This window comes from Salmo salar, chromosome 19, assembly GCF_965601325.2.
Source record: "Salmo salar chromosome 19, fSalSal1, whole genome shotgun sequence".
In the NCBI taxonomy this organism is placed as follows: Eukaryota; Metazoa; Chordata; class Actinopteri; order Salmoniformes; family Salmonidae; genus Salmo; species Salmo salar.
In genome coordinates this window covers 55,571,107-55,593,828 of record NC_138309.1, presented here as the reverse complement: position 1 = coordinate 55,593,828, position 22,722 = coordinate 55,571,107, and the positions used below count along the sequence as shown (strand labels likewise).

Genomic DNA, 22,722 nt, shown 5'->3' with positions numbered 1-22,722 from the left:
TGGAGACTATGTCCTCAACCTCTCCCTCTGTGTCCTTGGAAGTTAAGGTCATTGAGCTGGATGAAAGCGGTAGATCTCCATGTTTCTAACTGATGATCAAGCTACTTGCCTATCGTGTTTCTGACAGAAATCAGAATTAAGCTTACCTTAACCCAACTTTGTTTTCTGTTCACCCATATTAATTCCTCCATGACCGACATTTCAAGCTTAATCACAAAGACGTCTGTCCATCACATACAGTGGTTGCTCCACTAAAAGTTTTGCGACTATGCTGCGAGACTTAAGGTAAGTTGTGGTTTAGTACAGTACCCTGCGTCACCACTTCATTGCTCCAGACCAGCGCAAGGGGGAGTTAGAGCGCTGATTATGCTTTTGGGTCCTACTGTGTCTCACTGACAATGAATGGGCGACAAACCTACATAGAACCTGGTAATTGTGCACGACTTCAGTATTACTTACTAAAACTGTTACACTAAGGTTATTTTATTTTGTTAGGATTACTCTGCTCTTACTGTAGGCCACTTCCGACCGGTCACGTTATACAGCGCCTGAGTGGCGCAACGGTCTAAGACACTGCATAGCAGTGCAAGCTGTGTTGCTACAGATGCTGGATCAATACCTATGAAGGCCTCGACTAGGTGACCCATGAGATTGTAGGTTTTTGGTTTCTCTCCCTCTAAAAACAGAAATAAATCAGTCTAAATAACAAACTGGCTTTATTTACAAATGAGTAACAATGTGTTACGAATCCCTTTGGCCCTGCAGTCTAGAGGAGGATGGAAATGAGACCCGTAACATAACTCATGCAAAGTATAATAGTGAAAAGGAACAGTGAGAACCAAAAACCACAGACAACTGAAAGTTACCGTCAAACACTAAATGTTTATTTTTAAACACACGGTAAAGGGGTGTGAGAAAAGGGGCTGAGCTGGACCCAAGGAAAGAAACAATTCCAAAAACACCCCTAAGCTAGTCTACCTGCTTCAACAACAGCTAGCTCACTAACCAATAAAATACAGAGGGTGGTCCGCCCAGTTCTAACTAGTGTACTTATACAAGGTTTACCTACGGGTAGTGTATACCCATGGACGACTTGTCTTGGTACCCCCTTTTCCCACCATCAAACAACTAAACAATACTCACAGGATAACCGGACAAATGTGACATGTAGTTGCAAAACAAAAGAGATCTGTATTCAGAGATTGAACACAGAGCTTGAGCTACAGCGAGTGAGATTGAACACAAAGAGATTGCCTTTTTGGGAGAAAACAACTGACTGGGTTTTTAAATCAAGGGAAAGGGGCTGTGATAGGGTAAATGAAAAGGTGCAGGTGTCTTCTGATTGCGCTGAGGCGCTGATTGGGGAATGATGATTGTCACCTGTGAGGGGAGAAGGAGAGAAAAGAAATACACATACAGGATACACACTACCTGTATCCGTAACACAATGTCTCACCCAATGTTCAAGAATGGCCTTTTTCTCGGTCATTTTACGTTTCTTGAAAACTACATCATCTCCAGAATGTTATTTTTTTTTTAAACAAAGTGATTTATTATGATTAATGTAGAGTTATGTAACAACCTGTTGGATATTCTAAAAGATATATTATTAACCCTGTTATTAGCAGGACAATATACAGTTGAAGTCAGAAGTCAGAAGTGTACATATACTTAGGTTGGAGTCATTAACCTCTTGAGGATTTCCATCCCCTAGGATAGGGGGCGCCACAGCGCATTTTGAAAAAAAATCGTTCCCATTTTCAACGGCCTACTAATCAAACTCAGAAGATAGGGCATGCATATACTTATTATATATGGATAGAAAACACTCTAAAGTTTCTAAAACTGTTTGAATGGTGTCTGTGAGTATAACAGAACTCATTTGGCAGGCAAAACCCTGAGACATTTTCTGACAGGAAGTGGATACCTGATGTGTTGTATTGACTTTAAACCTATCCCATTGAAAAACACAGGGGTTTCGGAATATTTTGGCACTTCCTATTGCTTCCACTAGATGTCGCCAGTCCTTTCACAGTGGTTTGAGCCTTATAGAGTCAAAACTCAGTGAATGACAGGAGTTTGAAATTGGTCACAGGGGATGGGCCATCACCATTATGACGCCGGCGGCCATGTCTGCCCCAACTCGCTTTTCAACCACTACACACATTTCTTGTTAGCAAACTATAGTTTTGGCAAGTCGGTTAGGACATCTACTTTGTGCATGACACAAGTCATTTTTCCAACAATTGTTTACAGACAGATTATTTCATTTATAATTCACTGTATCACAATTCCAGTGGGTCAGAAGTTTACATACACTAAGTTGACTGTGCCTTTAAACAGCTTGGAAAATTCCCCAAAATAATGTCATGGCTTTAGAAGCTTCTGATAGGCTAATTTGAGTCAATTGGAGGTGTACCTGTGGATGTATTTCAAGGTCTACCTTCAAACTCAGTGCCTCTTTGCTTGACATCATGGGAAAATCAAAAGAAATCAGCCAAGACCTCAGAAAACATATATTGTAGACCTCCACAAGTCTGGTTCATCCTTGGGAGCAATTTCCAAATGCCTGACGGTACCATGTTCATATGTACAAACCATACTACGCACGTATAAACACCATGGGACCATGCAGCCATCATACCGCTCGGGAAGGAGACGCGTTCTGTTTCCTAGAGATGAACGTACTTTGGTTCGAAAAGTGCAAATCAATCCCAGAACAACAGCAAAGGACCCGAGTCCTATATCGACATAACTTGAAAGGCCGCTCAGCAAGGAAGAAGCCACTGCTTCAAAACCGCCATCAAAAAGCCAGACTACATTTTACATTTACATTTTAGTCATTTAGCAGACGCTCTTATCCAGAGCGACTTACAGTAGTGAATGCATGCATTTCATTTTTTTCCCCCGTACTGGTCCCCCGTGGGAACCTACGGTTTGCAACTGCACATGGGGACAAAGATAGTACTTTTTGGAGAAATGTCCTCTGGGCTGATGAAACAAAAATAGAACTGTTTGGCCATAATGACCATCGTTATGTTTGGAGGAGAAAGGGGCGGCTTGCAAGCCGAAGAACACCATCCCAACCGTGAAGCACGGGGTGGCAGCATCATGTTGTGGGGGTGCTTTGCTGCAGGAGGGACTGGTGAACTTCACAAAATAGATGGCATTATATGGATATATTAAAGCAACATCTCAAGACATCAGTTAGGAAGTTAATGCTTGGTCACAAATGGGTCTTCCAAATGGACAATGACCCCAAGCATACTTCCAAAGTTGTGGCAAAATGGCTTAGGGACAACAAAGTCAAGGTATTGGAGTGGCCATCATAAAGCCCAGACCTCAATCCTACAGAACATTTGTGGGTAGAACTGAAAAGCATGTGCGAGCAAGGATGCCTACAAACCTGACTCAGTTACACCAGTTCTGCCAGGAGGAATGGGCGAAAATTCACCCAACTTATTGTGGGAAGCTTCTGGAAGGCTACCCGAAACGTTTGACCCAAGTTAAACAATTTAAAGGCAACGCTACCAAATAATAATTGAGTGTAATGTAAACTTCTGACCCACTGGGAATGTGATGAAAGAAATAAAAGCTGAAATAAATAATTCTCTCTGCTATTATTGTGACTTTTCACATTCTTAAAATGAAGTGGTGATCCTAACTAAGACAGGAAATCTTTACTAGGATTAAATGTCAGGAATTGTGACCCACCCCGCCACACTGGCAACACTTTAAGGGGCGTTGCACTAATAATAATGGTGACTAGGGAAACGTTCCCGCTGTTCTGTTCTTAGTACCGGTCTGCAGTCTGCACGTTCAAACTGAAACAATGTAACTAATAATGGCATCTTTATGCTTTCGTTAGTAAAATAATAAGAAAAAATACTCTTTCAAAATGCCGACGTTTATTTAGTTATGTATCCATAACGAATTACTATGGGAATAAATGTCACTGAACTACAGACATATCCTCTATATGTAATTATTGGCAGAGAATCTATTTTTTGTTATACTGTAGGCCTACCGTAGGCGACATGAGTCTCACTAGTGTTGAGTAATGTGCTGTTAAAAGTGGTGTAGGTCTTATTTATTTAAAGAGCACATTTAAGTTAGCAATAGCCTATAACTATTTTAGCACCGTTTCGTGCTGCTCTGAGACAAGCATGGGGACTAGTCTTGATAAATCAATGGGATTTTTATTTCCACTGAATCACCTTTTGGGTATTGGTTAGACTAGAATTACAAAGTTAGGGTGTAGAAATGTTGTGCTCTTAGTGTAACCTTTATTTAACTAGGCAAGTCAGTTAAGAACAAGTTCTTATTTACAAGGACAGCTTACTCCTTCCTCCCTGTTGGGGAATTGAACCCCGGTCTTCCGCGTACCTGCATTCTCTATTACTGCCACTATTGAAGGCTATCAAATTCTTCTCAAAGATGCCCTCTGGGGTTCAAACTAGCACTAACTAACATTTAATAGTACCAGTGGTTTAAACTTAAATAACGTGCCACAGAATTCTGTGGTACCATGTAAGCTGCGCCGAGGTACGCCGCAAAGGACAAACCACTGTATCATTTTACTTAACATTCATATGTCCTACAACCAGCTGCAGTGGGTTTAGAGCTAGACTGGTTTTTCAGGGTTTCCTATGAATTAGGAATTCACCTGGATCAACAAGCCAATGTTAAAGACCAGATTCAATATGGTAGCCTCAATGCCCATCCCAGCTGTTCATTGATTCAATAAGTGTTTGGAGATTGTGAGAATCTGCATTACTTACACTACCGGTCAAAAGTTTGAAAACACTTATTCAAGGGTTTTTCTTTATTTGTGCTATTTTCTACATTGTAGAATAATAGTGAAGACATCTAAACTATGAAATAACACATGGAATCATGTAGTATCAAAAAAAGTGTTAAACAAATCACAATAGATTTTTCGATTCTTCAAATAGTCACCCTTTTCTTTGATGACAGCTTTGCACTCTCTTTGCATTCTCTCAATCAAGATGGCGCAGCAGTAAGACGTTTTTGTCCCATGTAAATATTGTCTTTTTTTGTTTTTTTTTATATACATTTCATTATATTTCAATCTCTCTTTTTTTAAATTTTCGAATTAAATATACCTTCCTGCAACCCACCTCGCCCAATGTGGTACAGATCTGATATTTTTTGACCTAATAACTGGAACCTCCTTCAGAATCTAGCCAGCTAATTAGCTACTAGCACAGAAAATAAATAAATAAATAAAAATGTATGAAATGTATGCATTCACTACTGTAAGTCGCTCTGGATAAGAGCGTCTGCTAAATGACTAAAATGTAAAATGTAAATGTAGTCATTGTTAGCCACTGCTAGCGGTCTTTACCTTTTAGCACGGACACCAGACGCTGTAGCCCGGATAATACCTGCCAGTCTGCACAGCGCGATATCAGCCCTAAGCATATTGGACTGCTTCTTTTTTCCACTACATCACCGGATTCCTGCCGCAAGCTCTGGACCGTTACACCGGATCTTCGCAGCTAGCTAGCTGCTACCGAGTGGCTATTGTGGCTAACGCCCTTGTCCAGAAGCATGCACCAGTTAGCCTCAAGCTTGGCCCATTTCCCGGCTAGCAAACGAAGTACACTAACTACAATGCCTCTCTTGCCAATTTGGCCTGGACCCTTTGTCGACACAGAGCCCCGCCGATCCATCACGACTGGTCTGCTGATCTGCTGACGTAATTCGGCCAATGTGCTCTCAACCGGCCTCTGCGTCGTGGATGTGGTGAAGATCCATCTGATATCCCCGGCCCGCTAGCTTCCTGAATACTGTCTCTCGCTCACCTAGCGTAGTAATCGACTACCAAACGGCTCCCTGTTTCATCTATTGCTGCTCATTGGACTCTATGATCACTCAGCTACACAGCTGATGCCTGCTGGACTGTTCATTAACACGGTACTTCGTTTTGTTTATCTGTAGGCCCCAGCCTCGAACTCAGGCCCTGTGTGTAGCTAACTGACCCTCTCTGCCCATTTATCGCCATTTACCCATTGTTGTCTTAGGTGTTTACCTGCTGTTTACCCGTTGTTGTCTCACCCGTGGTCTTAGCTCTCCCAATCAACACCTGTGATTACTTTATGCCTCTCTCTAATGTCAATATGCCTTGTATACTGTTGTTTAGGGCAGCTCTCATTGTTTTATTTTACTGTGGAGCCACTAGTTCTGCTCAATATGCCTCAGATAGCCCCCTTGTCCCACCCCCCACACGCGGAGACCGCACCTAGCTTAACTAACGCCTCCAAAGATGCAACCTCTCTCATCGTCACTCAATGCATAGGTTTACCCCCACTGTACTCGCACCCTACCATACCCTTGTCTGTACACTATGCCCTGAATCTATTCTACCAAGCTCAGAAATCTGCTCCTTTTATTCTCTGTTCCCAAAGCACTAGACGACCAGTTCTTATAGCCTTTAGCCGTACCCTCATCCTACTCCTCCTCTGTTCCTCTGGTGATGTAGAAGTTAATTCTTAGGGCTAGGCGTCCCGTCAGCGGGACACCTGTCGACAACATCCGGTGAAATTGGAGGGTGCGCAGTTCAAATAAATAATTGTAATATTAAACATTTCTGAACATACAAGTATCTTATATCGGTTAAAATCTTCAATTATTGTTAATCTAACTGCATTGTCCAATTTACAATAGGCTTTCGGGCAAAAGCATACCATGCGATTGTTTGAGGACAGCGCCTCACGTCAACACATTTTTCAACCAGCACAGGCTTCATAAAATCACACATAGCGATTAAGTAATAACTTCATTTTTGAAAATCTTCCTCTGTTTGCAAAACCAAGGGTCCCAGCTACAACATGCATGGTTGTTTTGTTAGATAAAATCCTTCTTTATATCCCAAAAGGTCTGTTTAGTTGGCGCCATCGATTTCAGTAATCCACTCGTTCAACAGGCAGACAAAGGAATCCAAAAATCTACCGCTAAACTTTGTTAAAACAAGTCAAACTACGTTTCTATTAAATCCTCAGGTACCCTAAAATGTAAATAAACTATAATATTTAATACGGAAGAAGTATGAGCAATAGAAAAGTTAAATTAGCAAGTGCACGTCCTCTTCCTCGCGTGCTCAGACTGATTTCCAACTGTGACTCCCGGAACCAAAACTCTAAATTCTTCTTCGTTTTGGAAGAAACAAGGCTGAAACCTTGACCAAAGACTGTGGACATCTCCTGGAAGCCATATGAATTGCAATCTGGGAGCTGGAATTACATAGGACCGATAGCTTTCCATTGAAAGAGCATAGGACCTCAAAAAATATATATTTCTGGTTGGTTTTTCTTTGGCTTTTCGGCTACCATATCAATTGTGTTTTAGTCTCATAGCTTATTTTAATATTTCTACAAACTTCAAAGTGTTTTCTATCCAATGATACTGATTATATGCATATCCTGGCTTCTGGGCCTGACTAACAGGCAGTTTACTTTGGGCATGTCAGTCAGGCGGAATTTCTGAAAAAAGGACCCTAGCCCTAAGAAGTGTTAACCCAGGCCCTGTGTGTCCCCAGGCGCTTTCATTTGCTGACTTCTGCAACCGTAAAAGCCTTGGGTTCATGCATGTTAACCTCTATGGGCTAGGTGGGACGCTAGCGTGCCACCCGTGGTGCACTCCATCAACAGCAGGTGCATTTCAAGAGCGGCAAATTTGAATCCAAATAAATGTCAAAATTCAAATTTTTCAAACATACAACTATTTTACACCCTTTGAAAGATAAACATCTCCTTAATCTAACCACGTTTTACGATTTCAAAAAGGTTTTACGGCGAAAGCATAAATTTAGAGTATGTTAGGACAGTACATTTACAAGAGTTGTGTGTAATGTTTTGTCAATTCAAAGACAGGGTCACCAAAACCATAAAACCAGCTAAAATGATGCACTAACCTTTTACAATCTCCATCAGATGACACTCCTAGGACATTATGTTAGACAATGCATGCATTTTTAGTTCTATCAAGTTCATATTTATATCCAAAAACAGCGTTTTACTATGGCATTGATGTTGAGGAAATCGTTTCCCTCCAATAACCGGCAGTCAAGTCAGCGTCACAAATTAAATAATTAAAATTAGAAAACATTGGTAAAATATTATATTGTCATTTAAAGAATTATAGATTTACATCTCTTGAACGCAATCAACTTGCCAGATTTAAAAATAACCTTACTGGGAAATCACACTTTGCAATAATCTGAGCACTGCGCCCAGAAAAATACGCGTTGCGATACAGACTAGACGTCATGTTGGGGAGATCTAAAATCGAAAATACTATGTAAATAATCCATTACCTTTGATTCTCTTCATCAGATGTCACTTCCAGGTATCACAGGTCCATAACGAATGTAGTTTTGTTCAAAAAAGCTCATCATTTATGTCCAAAAATCTCCGTCTTGTTAGCACATGATCTAAGCCAGCCGGACTTCTCGTCATGAACGAGGGGAAAAAATATATTTACGTTCGTTCAAACATGTCAAACGTTGTATAGCATAAATCATTAGGGCCTTTTTTAACCAGAACATGAATAATATTCAAGGTGGACGAATGCATACTCTTTTATAACGTATTGGAACGAGGGTACCCAACATGAACTCGCGCGCCAGGTGTCTAATGGGCCATCATCGTTCCATGGCTCTTGTTCGGTCAGATCTCCCTCCAGAAGACTCAAAACACTTTGTAAAGGCTGGTGACATCTAGTGGAAGCAATAGGAAGTGCCAAAATATTCCTCAGCCCCTGTGTTTTTCAATGGGATAGGTTTAAAGGTAATACAACACATCAGGTATCCACTTCCTGTCAGAAAATGTCTCAGGGTTTTGCCTGCCAAATGAGTTCTGTTATACTCACAGACACCATTCAAACAGTTTTAGAAAATTTAGGGTGTTTTCTATCCATATGTAATAAGTATATGCATATTCTAGTTACTGGGTAGGAGTGGTAACCAGATTAAATCGGGTATGTTTTTTTATCCAGCCGTGTCAATACTGCCCCCTAGCCCTAACAGGTTAACATCAGAAGCCTCCTCCCTGAGTTTGCTTTATTCACTGCTTTAGCACACTCCGTCAACCCTGATGTCCTAGCCGTGTCTGAATCCTCGATTAGGAAGGCCACCAGAAATTCTGAAATGTCCATCCCCAATTACATTTTCCGTCAAGACAGAACTGCTAAAGGGGGAGGAATTGCAATCTACTGTAAAGAGAGCCTGCAGGGTTCTGTCATACTATCCAGGTCTATGCCCAAACAGTTCGAGCTTCTACTTTAAAAGATCCATCTCTCCAGAAATAAGTCCCTCACTGTTGCTGCTTGTTATAGACCCCCCTCTGCTGCCAGCTGTGCCCTGGACACCATATTTGAATTGTTTGCCCCCCATCTATCGTCAGAGTTCGTACTGCTAGGTGACCTAAATTGGGATATGCTTAACACCCCGGCCGCCCTACAATCTAAGCTAGATGCCCTCAATCTCACACAAATGATCAAATAACCTACCAGGTACAACCCCAAATCCGTAAACATGGGCAACCTCATAGATATCATCCTGACCAACTTGCCCTGTAAATACACCTCTGCTGTTTTCAACCAGGATCTCAGCGATCACTGCCTAATTTCCTGCGCCCGTTATGGGTCCGCGGTCAAACGACCACCCCTCATCACTGTCAAACACTCCCTAAAACACTTCTGCGAGCAGGCCATTCTAATCGACCTGGCCCGGGTATCCTGGAAGGATATTGACCTCATCCCGTCAGTAGAGGATGCCTGGTTGTTCTTCAAAAGTGCCTTCCTCACCATCTTAAATAAGCATGCCCCTTTCAAAAAATGTAGAACTAAGAACAGATATAGCCCTTGGTTCACCCCAGACTTGACTGCCCTTGACCAGCACAAAAACACCCTGTGGCGTACTGCACTATCATCGAATAGTCCCCGCGATATGCACATTTTCAGGGAAATCAGGAAGCAATACACACAGTCAGTTAGGAAAGCAAATGCTAGCTTTTTCAAACAGAAATTTGCATCCTGCAGCACTAATTCCAAAACGTTTTGGGACACTGTAAAGTCCATGGAGAATAAGAGTACCTGCTCCCAGCTGGCCACTGCACTGAGACTAGGAAACACTGTCACCACTGATAAATCCACGATAATCTTGAACTTCAATAAGCATTTCTCTACGGCTGGCCATGCTTTCCACCTGGCTACCTCATCCCCGGCCAACAGCTCTGCACCCCCCTCAGAAACTGGTCCAACCCCCCCCCCCCCCCCCCCCCCCACTGCTTCTAGTCTGTTCAACCTCTCGTATCATCTGAGATTCCTAAAGATTGGAATGCTGCCACGGTCATCCCCCTCTTCAAAGGGGGAGACACTAGACCCAAACTGTTACAGACCTATATCTATCCTACCCTGCCTTTCTAAGGTCTTTGAAAGCCAAGTGAACAAACAGATCACCGACCATTTCGAATCCCACAGTACCTTCTGCGTTATGCAATCTGGTTTCCGAGCTGGTCATGGGTGCACCTCAGCCACGCTCAAGGTCCTAAACGATATCATAACCGCCATTGATAAAAGACAGTACTGTGCAGCCGTCTTCATCGACCTGGCCAAGGCTTTCGACTCTGTCAATCACCGTATTCTTATCGGCAGACTCAACAGCCTTGGTTTCTCTAATGACTTCCTTGCCTGGTTCACTAACTACTTCTCTGACAGAGTTCGGTGTCAAATCGGAGGGCCTGTTGTCCGGACCTCTGGGAGTCTGTATGGGGGTGCCACAGAGTTCAATTCTTGGGCTGACACTTTTCTCTGTATATATCAATGATGTCGCTCTTGCTGCGGGTGATTCTTTGATCCACCTCTACTCATACGACACCATTCTATATTCATCTGGCCCTTCTTTGGACACTGTTAACAACCCTCAACGCCATACAACACTCCTTCCGTGGCCTCCAACTGCTCTTAACCTTTTCACACGTACCAACACACGGGTGTGGTCATTTTACAGTGGTCCCTGTAGCGTACGATCAAACCGGTGTGATTAGAACACTTTCTTAGAACGCTTATTTAGAACAGACAGTTTCGAATGACGCAACAATCAGCATTTGAGCTGGCTGCACTTTCTTCAGAAACATTTTGCACAAACACAGTCCTTACAAAGTTATGACCAGAATGTAAGTAGTTTATTTTTGGATGCAATTTTCACACATTCACAGAAGTATCTACAGCCAACACAATCATCCAAACCGGAAACGACATCCCACCATTCATTTCCGGAAGAACCCTTACTCACCTCATTTTGTTATAACATCTTTGGTCCAACAGACGATTACGTGAAACCCAGAATGCATTGTATGTCAACAAACATGGCTACACACAGCTGGAATTAGCTTAGCTCATCATAATCAGTACAACCTACAAACAAGTATTTTACACACATATGTGCCCATTACAATCTATGCAATAATCGGAATGCATGCAAACAATTGGGAAGTGTGTAGGGGAATTTTGTCCGGGTCAGAAATGTCCCAAAAATAAATTGTCCGCAAAAGTAAAAAGACAATTTTTCTGTGAATGAATGAGGAAGCGGAACACACCTCAATTCAAACTGTTCTTAGAAAATAAAAACTTGTTTGAAAATCATTTGAAATTGAAGTTGAAACAGCCTATAAATAAAAACAGGCTGCGTGCCTTGGTTTGAGTGTAGCGCGGATTAAATGTACTGTTGCGTAACAATCACATTCTGGAATGGAGAGAATGTTCTAACATCACGTGTATAAAGAAAACTCACGCTGGGGCCACCGTTAGAGATACTTGAATGCTAAATGCTAGTAAAACGAAATGCATGCTCTTCAACCGATCGCTGCCCACACCCGCCCGCCCGACAAGCATCACTACTCTGGACGGTTCTGACTTAGAATATGTGGACAACTATAAATACCTAGGTGTCTGGCTAGACTGTAAACTCTCCTTCCAGACTCACATTAAGCATCTCCAATCTAAAGTTAAATCTAGATTCAGCTTCCTATTTCGCAACAAAGCCTCCGTAACTCATGCTGCCAAACGTACCCTCGTAAAACTGACTATCCTACTGATCCTTGACTTCGGCGATGCCATTTACAAAATAGCCTCCAACTCTACTCAGCAAATTGGATGCAGTCTATCACAGTGCCATCCGTGTTGTCACTATAGCCCCATATACTACCCACCACTGCGACCTGTATGCTCGCGTTGGCTGGTCCTCGCTACATATTCATCGCCAAACCCACTTGCTCCAGGTCATCTATAAGTCTTTGCTATGTATAGCACCGCCTTATCTCAGCTCACTAATCACCATAGCAATACCCAACCGTAGCACGAGCTCAGGCAGGTATATTTCACTGGTCATCCACAAAGCCAACACCTCCTTTGGCCGCCTTCCAGTTCTCTGCTGCCAATGAACGAATTGCAAAAATCACTGAAGTTGGCTGTACACAGCCCATCTGTAAATAACCCATCCAACCAACTACCTACCTCATCCCCATATTTGTTTTTGTTTTTCTGCTCTTTTGCACACCAGTATTTCTACTTGCACATTCTCATCTGCACATATATCACTCCAGTGTAAATTGCTAAATGTAATTACTTCGCCACTTTTGGCCTATTTATTGCCTTACCTCCTTACTTAATTTGCACACGCTGTATACAGATTTTTCTATTGTGTTATTGACTGTACGTTTGTTTATACCATGTGCAACTCTGTGTCTCTGTTTTTGTCGCACTGCTTTGCTTCATCTTGGCCAGGTCGCAGTTGTAAATGAGAACTTGTTCTCAACTGGCCTACCTGGTTAAATAAAGGTGAAATTAAAAACCAGCTTCACCTGGAATGCAGGAATTGAAGGAGTTCCCACATATGCTGAGCACTTGTTGGCTGCTTGTCCTTGGACCATTCTGCGGTCCAACTCATCCCAAACCATCTCAATTGGGTTGAGGTTGGGGGATTGTGGAGGCCAGGTCATCTGATGCAGCACTCCATCACTCTCCTTCTTGGTCAAATAGCCCTTCCACAGCCTGGAGGTGTGTTGGGTCATTGTCCTGTTGAAAAACAAATGATAGTCACACTAAGCCTAAACCAGATGGTATGGTGTATCACTGCAGAAATCTGTGGTTTCCATGCTGGTTAAGTGTGCCTTGAATTCTAAATAAATCAGACAGTATCACCAGCAAAGCACCCCCACACTATCACACCTCCTCCTCCATGCTTTACGGTGGGAAATACAAACGCAGAGATCATCCGTTCACCCACACCGTGTCTCACAAAGACACGGCAGTTGGAACCAAAAATCTCAAATTTGGACTCCTGACCAAATGACACATTTCCTCAGGTCTAATGTCCATTGCTCGTGTTTCTTGGCCCAAGCAAGTCTCTTATTATTGGTGTCCTTTAGTATTGGTTTCTTTGCAGCAATTTGACCATGAAGGACTGATTCACACAGTCTTCTCTGAACAGTTGATGTTAAGATGTCTATTACTTGAACTCTGAAGCATTTATTTGGGCTGCAATTTCTGAGGCTGGTAACTAATGAACTTATCCTCTGCAGCAGAGGTAACTCTGGGTCTTCCTTTCCTGTGGCGGTCCTCATGAGAGCCAGTTCCATCATTGCACTTGATAGTTTTTGCGACTGCACTTGAAGAAACCTTAATGTTCCTTTGTTTGATTGACCTTCATGTCTTAAAGTAATCATGGACTGTCATTTTCTCTTTGCTTAGTTGAGCTGTTTTTGCCATAATATGGACTTGTTCGTTTTCCAAATAGGGCTATCTTCTGTATACCACCCCTACCTTGTCACAACACAACTGATTGGCTAAAACGCATTAAGAATGAAAGAAATTCCAAAAATGAACTTTTAACAAGGCACACCTGTTAATTGAAATGCATTCCAGGTGACTACCTCATGAAGATGGTTGAGAGAATGCCAAGAGTTTGCAAAGCTGTCATCAAGGCAAAGGGTGGCTATTTGTAGAATCTCAAATATAAAATATATCTGGACTTTAACACTTTTTTTGCTTACTATTATGTTATTTCATAGTTTTGATATCTTCACTATATTCTACAATGTAGAAAATAGTACAAATAAAGATAAACCCTGGAATGAGTAGGTGTGTCCATACTTTTGACCGGTAGTGTATATTTTGAATTAAAGTGCTTTAGATTCATGATTTCACTCTTGATTTAAAATGATTATGGATGGATTACCGATTTCATAGTCTCGATCTCCTGCTCCAATTATGCAATGTTTGTCTCCATAGCTGATTCGTCCTCACGATAGCCAGTGGAGTCAGACTGTAGGAGCACAAACAACGGTTTGCATGGAAACCATTGCTGCTGGTTTTGTAGGGTTGAATTTCAGTATAGGATTCAGCCCTTCTGTCTCGTCCGGGGCTAAGGTCACCTCTCGCTCTGTCTCTCTTTCTCTGTGTGTGTGTTTCATAACCATTTTGTCTGCAATTCTAAACTCGGGCTTATCTCTGCAGCCTACATGTATTATTTTCCCCAAGGCTTTGACTAGTCAGGGCTGCGTACTGTAGCATAGGTAGCCTAGTGGTTAAGGGCGTTGGGCCAGTGACTGAAAGGTCTCTAGTTCGAATCCCTGAACTGACTAGGTGAAAAACCTGTCTGTGCCCTTGAGCACGGCAATTAACCCTAGTTGTTCCTGTAAGTTGCTCTGGATAAGAGCGTCTGCTAAATGACTGAAATATAAATGTCTAGTGGAACAAAGGCCACGGTGTGCTATAGATGAGGTTCACCTTGACAGGGGAGAAGGTATTAGTATCGCTTTTTAGACAGACATAACAGTAATGGTTTTGTCTTTTGGTTGTTTAGTTATATCAACTGTGCATCTAGACTAACTGTCGTAGGCTGACATTTCTGGTATAGTCTGTGTGATCGGATGAGATAGATCTTCGATTAGATCCTATTTCTAAGACAGATGCACTAATTTGAATCACGTGTGCATTACTGAAATGGTTAAACAGTAAATAGCATAGCTGTAGGAGGGGAGGAGGAGTTCTAATATGTAGCCTGTTATGCATGTGATTAGGGCATGTTCTGTTCCCTCTGTTTCCCTGGGCTGGGGACAGGGACGGAGCGCGGCCGTGCATTAATACGGGGCATGAATCTCATGTGGTGATTAGGCTGGTTCTAGGGCCCTGACAGAGTACCGGGCCCCGGGGGACTGAGCCTGCACCCACTAAGACACTCAGTACCTCTGTAATAGAGCCCACACAAACACATTTAAGAGCTCCTAATGCATCATATCAGAGGCGAGCCAGGACCTTGTTGTCAGAAATGCACCCGTGGTAAGTAACTGGATGGAGTGGCCTGTCCAGGCTATTACCTAAGCCTTGATTGAATCTGTGAATGGTGCTGTCACAGAATGCGTCCACACAGTGTGGTAATGCTTGGATCTACCTGTGTATTTATAGTACCTTCTGTCATAAAGCATATAAGGTACAGTTAACTGCCAAAATAATGGAAACACTTAGTAATTGAGGGATACAGAAGGAATTAAACGCAGGTACTCCATACATATGTGGTTCCTGAGTTAATTAAGCAATTAACATCCCATTATGCTTAGGGTCATGTATAAAATTGCTGGGCAGGGCATTATTTTGGATTCCATGGCTATGCCCCCATAGGATGGCAATGCCCCCATCCACAGGGCACGAGTGGTCACTGAATGGTTGATGAGGATGTAAACCCATTTGATCACTTATGGGATATTCTGGAGCGGTGCCTGAGACCGAACACCACATGATGGAATTTCTCGTGGAAGTATGGTGTCGCATCCCTCCGATAGAGTTCCAGACACAAGGTGCAAATACTCTGTAATGTCAAAGTGAAAGAAAATTATAACATTGTTTAAAGATGAATGAAAAATGAAACGCTAATATACCTTTTTTATTTCACCTTTATTTAACCAGGTAGGCAAGTTAAGAACAAGTTCTAATTTACAACTGCGACCTGGCCAAGATAAAGCAAAGCAGTTCGACACATACAACAACACAGTTACACATGGAGTAAAACAAATATACAGTAAAAAAATAAGTCTATATACAATGTGAGCAAATGAGGTGAGATAAGGGAGGTAAGGCAATACATTTGGCCATGGTGGCAAAGTAAATACAATATAGCAAGTAAAACACTGGAATGGTAGATTTGCAGTGGATGAATGTGCAAAGTAGAAATACTGGGGCGCAAAGGAGCAAAATAAATAAATACAGTAGGGGATGAGGTAGTTGTTTGGGCAAATTATAGATGGACTATGTACAGGTGCAGTAATCTGTGAGCTGCTCTGACAGCTGGTGCTTAAAGCTAGTGAGGGAGATAAGTGTTTCCAGTTTCAGAGATTTTTGTAGTTCATTCCAGTCATTGGCAGCAGAGAACTGGAAGGAGAGGCGGCCAAAGGAGGAATTGGCTTTGGGGGTGACCAGTGAGATATACCTGCTGGAGCGTGTGCTACGGGTGGTTGCTTCTATGGTGACCATGTTATGGGTTTGCACATTTTTACTCCCTTTTTCTCCCAATCTTGTGATTACATTCTCTTCTCATCACTGCAACTCTTGTCTAATCGCTGAGAGAAGGTCGAGTCATGCGTCCTCCAAAACATGAAGCCAGCTGCACCAATGTGTTGGAGGAAACACCATTCAACTGATGATTGAAGTCAACCTGCAGGCGCCCGGCCCATCACAAGGAGTCGCTAGAGTGCGATGAACCAAATAATGCCCCCCCCGGCCAAACCCTCCCCTAACCCAGACGACCCTGGGCCAATTGTGTGCCGCCCTATGGGACTCCCGATCACGGCCATTAATGACATAGCCTGTGATCGAACGCCCAAACACTGCGATGCAGTGCCTTAGACTGTAACTAGGGAGTTTTTTATGATAAAAAGAAACGGAATAGGCAAACTCCTAAAGGAAAACCTATTTCAGTCTACTTTCCAACAGACACTGGGATACAAATTCCCCTTCCAGTAGGACAACAAAGTGTGAATAAATCCAAGGGGTATGAATACTTTTGCAAGGCACTGTAGTTTCAGTGCCAATGAGTTTTGAAGTACTTTCTGAATTCCTGTTCAGAAGAGTGCAGAGAAAGTTGACAATGATATTGCACAGCTGAGGAACATGCTTCCTGAGAGTATACTTTTTCATATTGCCAGAAAATATACTTAAATATACTTTTTGGAAAGTATACTTAACTTACATGTCCACAAAATATATTTGAAACATACTCAAAAAAATGCATGTGCACAAACATTGGCATATTCCCCAGCATCATTTTCTGCAGTTGAAGTTTTGATTTATAATATGATATTGTTTCTCATATTTAGCTTGTTAAAATCTTTTTATGTTCATTTTAGAACTGAATAATGTAGTACTTTTAATTACATATACATTCCACATTTTTTTGAAATGATCATTTATTACCAAAAATGTATGTGAACAACTAAAGTGTGAAATCCCAATGGTGCATAGATCTCTAAAGTTTTAGTTGTAAATTGCTGCTCCAGCCACAACTGCTTTGTAAATAGCATGTTAACATTGGCTGAGAAGATACCTTGGTCAATCAAGGTAACCTTTACATGGCTCAATACAGTAGCTAATGTGGTTAATGAGTAGAAGTGGTATTTGTAGAAGTATACATGAAACACATTATAAATACACTTTTTCTGTAAAGAAAATACAGGAATTCTGATTCAAATACAATTTTAGTATATTTCTAATTTCTAAGTTGTATTTCAAATTATATTTGTTTTGCTCTTTATCTAATATACTAAGAATAAACTTAAGTACAAAAAAGTGTCTCAATTAAGATCATTTTATATGTATTTAATATACTTAAATGCTAATAAAATGTAATATACTTAAATGCTAATAAAATTATCATTAAATGCATTAAATGTATTTAAAATTGTTCCAATTTAGGTCATTTTAAATATACTTAAAATATGTTCTAACATGTATTGACTTAGTGGTGGGAATACTTACATAAATGGGTTATTTCTATATTTCATTTTAAATAAATTCGCAAAAATGTCTAAACATGTTTTCATTTTGTCATTATGGGGTATTGTGTGCAGATGGGTGAGAATTTGTTGAAGCTTTTTGAATTCAGGCTATAACAACAAAATGCGGAATAAATCAAGGGGTATCAATACTTTCTGAAGGTACTTTAATTGTTAAGCCCGAGTTATTGTTTTGCTTTGACAAAGTTATTTCTGAAGATATTTATTTATTTATTTAATGTTCTGTGGTGGAAAACTGACTGTCGAGCATCACGTCAACCCTGTTGCCCATAGATGGGCTAGACATGTTTTAAGCTTGCATTCAATTGCCACTCCCTGTTGTACACAACAAGCTTCCATTTCCCCCTGTCACAAGGGGATTCATGGCAGATTTATTAAGAAATCATTGTCAACCCTCTTACGGTCAACGCAGTCACTTTAATTGTCACCTTTTTGACGGTAGGCTAGTTGAGAACAAGTCCTTTATTTAACCAGGTAGACTGGTTGAGAACAAGTCCTTTATTTAACCATGTAGGCTAGTTGAGAACAAGTTCTCATTTGCAACTGCGACCTGGCCAAGATAAAGCGTAGCAATTCGACACATACAACAACACAGACTTACACATGGAATAAACAAAACATACAGTCAATAATACAGTAGAACAAAAGAAAACAAAAAGTCTATATACAGTGAGTGCGAATGAGGTAAGTTAAGGCAATAAATAGGCCATGGTGGCGAAGTAATTACAATATAGCAATTAAACACTGGAATGGTAGATGTGCAGAAGATGAATGTGCAAGTAGAGATACTGGGGTGCAAAGGAGCAAGATAGATAAATAAATAAATAAATAAATAAATAAATAAATACAGTATGGGGATGAGGTAGGTAGATAGATGGCTGTTTACAGATGGGCTATGTGCAGTGATCTGTGAGCTGCTCTGACTGCTGGTGCTTAAAGCTAGTGAGGGAGATATGAGTCTCCAGCTTCAGAGATATTTGCAGTTCGTTCCATTCATTGGCAGCAGAGAACTGGAAGGAGAGGCGGCCAAAGGAGCAATTGGGTTTGGGGGTGACCAGTGAGATATACCTGCTGGAGCGCATGCTACGAGCGGGTGCTGCTATGGTGACCAGTGAGCTGAAATAAGGCGGGGCTTTACCTAGCAGAGACTTGTAGATAACCTGTAGCCAGTGGGTTTGGCGACGAGTATGAAGCGAGGGCCAACCAACGAGAGCGTACAGGTCACAATGGTGGGTAGTGTATGGGGCTTTGGTGACAAAACAGATGGCACTGTGATAGACTGCATCCAGTTTGTTGAGTAGAGTGTTGGAGGCTATCTTATAGATGACATCACCGAAGTCGAGGATCGGTAGGATGGTCAGTTTTATGAGGGTGTGTTTGGCAGCATGAGTGAAGGATGCTTTGTTGCGATATAGGAAGCCGATTCTAGATTTAATTTTGGATTGGAGATGCTTAATGTGAGTCTGGAAGGAGAGTTTACAGTCTAACCAGACACCCAGGTATTTGTAGTTGTCCACGTATTCTAAGTCAGAACCGTCCAGAGTAGTGATGCTGGACGGGTGAGCAGGTGCGGGCAGTGATCGATTGAATAGCGTACATTTAGTTTTACCTGCGTTTAAGAGCAGTTGGAGGCCACGGAAGGAGAGTTGTATGGCATTGAAGCTCATCTGGAGGTTAGTTAACACAGTGTCCAAAGAGGGGCCAGAAGTATACAGAATGGTGTCGTCTGCGTAGAGGTGGATCAGAGAATCACCAGCAGCAAGAGCAACATCATTGATGTATACAGAGAAGAGAGTCGGCCCGAGAATTGAACCCTGTGGCACACCCATAGAGACTGCCAGAGGTCCGGACAACAGGCCCTCCGATTTGACACACTGAACTCTATCTGAGAAGTAGTTGGTAAACCAGGCGAGGCAATCATTTGAGAAACCAAGGCTGTCGAGTCTGCCAATAAGAATGTGGTGATTGACAGAGTCGAAAGCCTCTTATCGATGACGGTTATGATGTCGTTTAGGACCTTGAGCGTGGCTGAGGTGCACCCATGACCAGCTCTGAAACCAGATTGCATAGCGGAGAAGGTACGGTGGGATTCAAAATGGTCAGTAATCTGTTTGTTAACCTCTCTAGGGTAGGTGGCACCAAATCGTCCCACCTACGTAACAGCCAGTGTAATCCCGTGGCGCATTATTCAAAAACCTCAAAAATGCTAAAACTTCAATTTTTCAAACATATGACTATTTTACACCATTTCAAAGACAAGACTCTCGTTAATCTAACCACACTGTCCGATTTCAAAAAGGCTTTACAACGAAAGCAAAACATTAGATTATGTCAGCAGAGTACCCAGCCAGAAATAATCAGACACCCATTTTTCAAGCTAGCATATAATGTCACATAAACCCAAACCACAGCTAAATGCAGCACTAACTTTTGATGATCTTCATCAGATGACAACCCTAGGACATTATGTTATACAATACATGCATGTTTTGTTCAATCAAGTTCATATTTATATCAAAAACCAGCTTTTTACATTAGCATGTGACTAGCATGTGACTAGCATTCCCACCGAACACTGCCGGTGAATATACTAAATTACTCACGATAAACGTTCACAAAAAGCATAACAATTATTTTAAGAATTATAGATACAGAACTCCTCTATGCACTCGATATGTCCGATTTTAAAATAGCTTTTCGGTGAAAGCACATTTTGCAATATTCTCAGTAGATAGCTAGCCCTGTGATGCCGGGCTATTTAGACACCCAGCAAATTTAGCACTCAGAAAAGTCATATTTACTATAAGAAAAATGTTATTACCTTTGCTGTCTTCGTCAGAATGCACTCCCAGGACTTCTACTTCAATAACAAATGTTGGTTTGGTTCAAAATAATCCATAGTTATATCCAAACAGCGGCGTTTTGTTCGTGCGTTCAAGACACTATCCGAAAGGGTAAATAAGGGTGACGAGCATGGCGCAATTCGTGACAAAAAAAATCTAAATATTCCATTACCGTACATCGAAGCATGTCAACCGCTGTTTAAAATCAATTTTTATGCCATTTTTCTCATAAAGCGATAATATTCCGACCGGGAATCTGCGTTTAGGTAAACAGACGAAAGAAAATAAAGCATTCGGTCGACTCGGGCACACGCCTAAGCCCATAGTACTCTGATCGGCCACTGGCCAAAAGCGATAATGTGTTTCAGCCAGAGGCTGCCTCGATATCGTTCAGCTTTTTCCCGGGCTCTGAGAGCCTATGGGAGCCGTAGGAAGTGTCACGTTAGAGCAAAGATCCTCAGTCTTCAATAAAAAGAGCCAAGATGAAACACAACTTCTCAGACAGGCCACTTCCTGCATGGAATCTTCTCAGGTTTTGGCCTGCCATTTGAGTTCTGTTATACTCACAGACACCATTCAAACAGTTTTGGAAACTTTAGGGTGTTTTCTATCCAAAGCCAATAATTATATGCATATTGTAGTTACTGGGCAGGAGTAGTAACCAGATTAAATCGGGTACGTTTTTTATCCGGCCGTGTCAATACTGCCCCCTAGCCCTAACAGGTTAATTTGGCTTTCGAAGACCTTAGAAAGACAGGGTAGGATAGATATAGGTCTGTAGCAGTTTGGGTCTAGCGTGTTTTTTAAACTCTGGAGATGGGAAAACATGTTTTATGAGGTTGAACGTATGCTTTTTATAACAATGTTGAAATTTAGTGAAATAAATAGTTATTTTAGTTATTTTACATATTTAGTTATATTACATAACCAAAAAGGCACTTTATTCATGAAATAAAACTTGTGTTGCAGGTGGCACGTTGGGAGCATCGTACGAGAGGTCTGACCAGACTGTTTGGGGGTCCCTATCTGGCCTGCTACTGCCTAGGCACCCTCATCATCCTCCTCAACGTCTACCGCAGCCACAGGTTGGTGCCCATCTCTCTGCTGCTCTCTCTCGCTCTCTCTCTCTGCGCTCTCTCTCTCTGCTGCTCTCTCACTCTCTCTCTCTGCGCTCTCTCTCTCTGCTCTCTCTCTCTGCTGCTCTCTCTCACTCTCTCTCTCTGCGCTCTCTCTCTGCTCTCTCTCTCTCTCTCTCTCTGCGCGCTCGCTCGCTTTCTCTCTCCCTCCCTCCAGGTGATTGTTATCCTCCTTGTTTACTTTAAAGACGGGAGGGGGTGGTTACTTGCGTTTGTGTGTGTGAGTGGTAGTAGATCAAGGTTATGTTGTATTTATCTCTGATAGTGAAGGGAAAAACAGCCTTCTCCTTCGTCACACTCTTCGCACTTCAATTTCCGCTGTGACCAGTCGTGTCAAATCCACTCTTTGGTCAGTCTTATGGTTGAAGGCTGTACAACAGTAACCTTTTGTACTGTAGACCTTTAACAGCTGCAGAATTTCCGTTGTGGTGATGCACATTTGAGTTCTAAATCACTGTATATTTCTGAAGTATGTTGGAGTACAAGTGTAGCTCAAGGCTGTGGCTCCCAAGACAAAGTGATTTTAAGTTATAGCTAATACCATATCTATCTTTGTCAAGTATCACATGAAACATAGTATTATCACAAAGTGTAGACTTTTAGGGGTTTCCCCAAGAAGTGACTGTCTATTCCCTTTTTCCAAATCATTCGCAT

General features: G+C 41.8%; 1 protein-coding gene across 3 annotated transcripts in view; it reads left to right on the top strand.

Moving 5' to 3' along the window:
- pemt (phosphatidylethanolamine N-methyltransferase) overlaps window positions 1-22,722 on the top strand; it is a 114,533-nt gene that overhangs the window by 28,048 nt on the left and 63,763 nt on the right. For all 3 annotated transcript variants that reach the window (XM_082965476.1, XM_082965477.1, NM_001141302.1), the window contains exon 3: window positions 21,902-22,017. In XM_082965476.1, coding sequence (XP_082821602.1) covers window positions 21,902-22,017 — 116 coding nt within the window. The remainder of the gene's footprint in view (window positions 1-21,901; window positions 22,018-22,722) is intronic.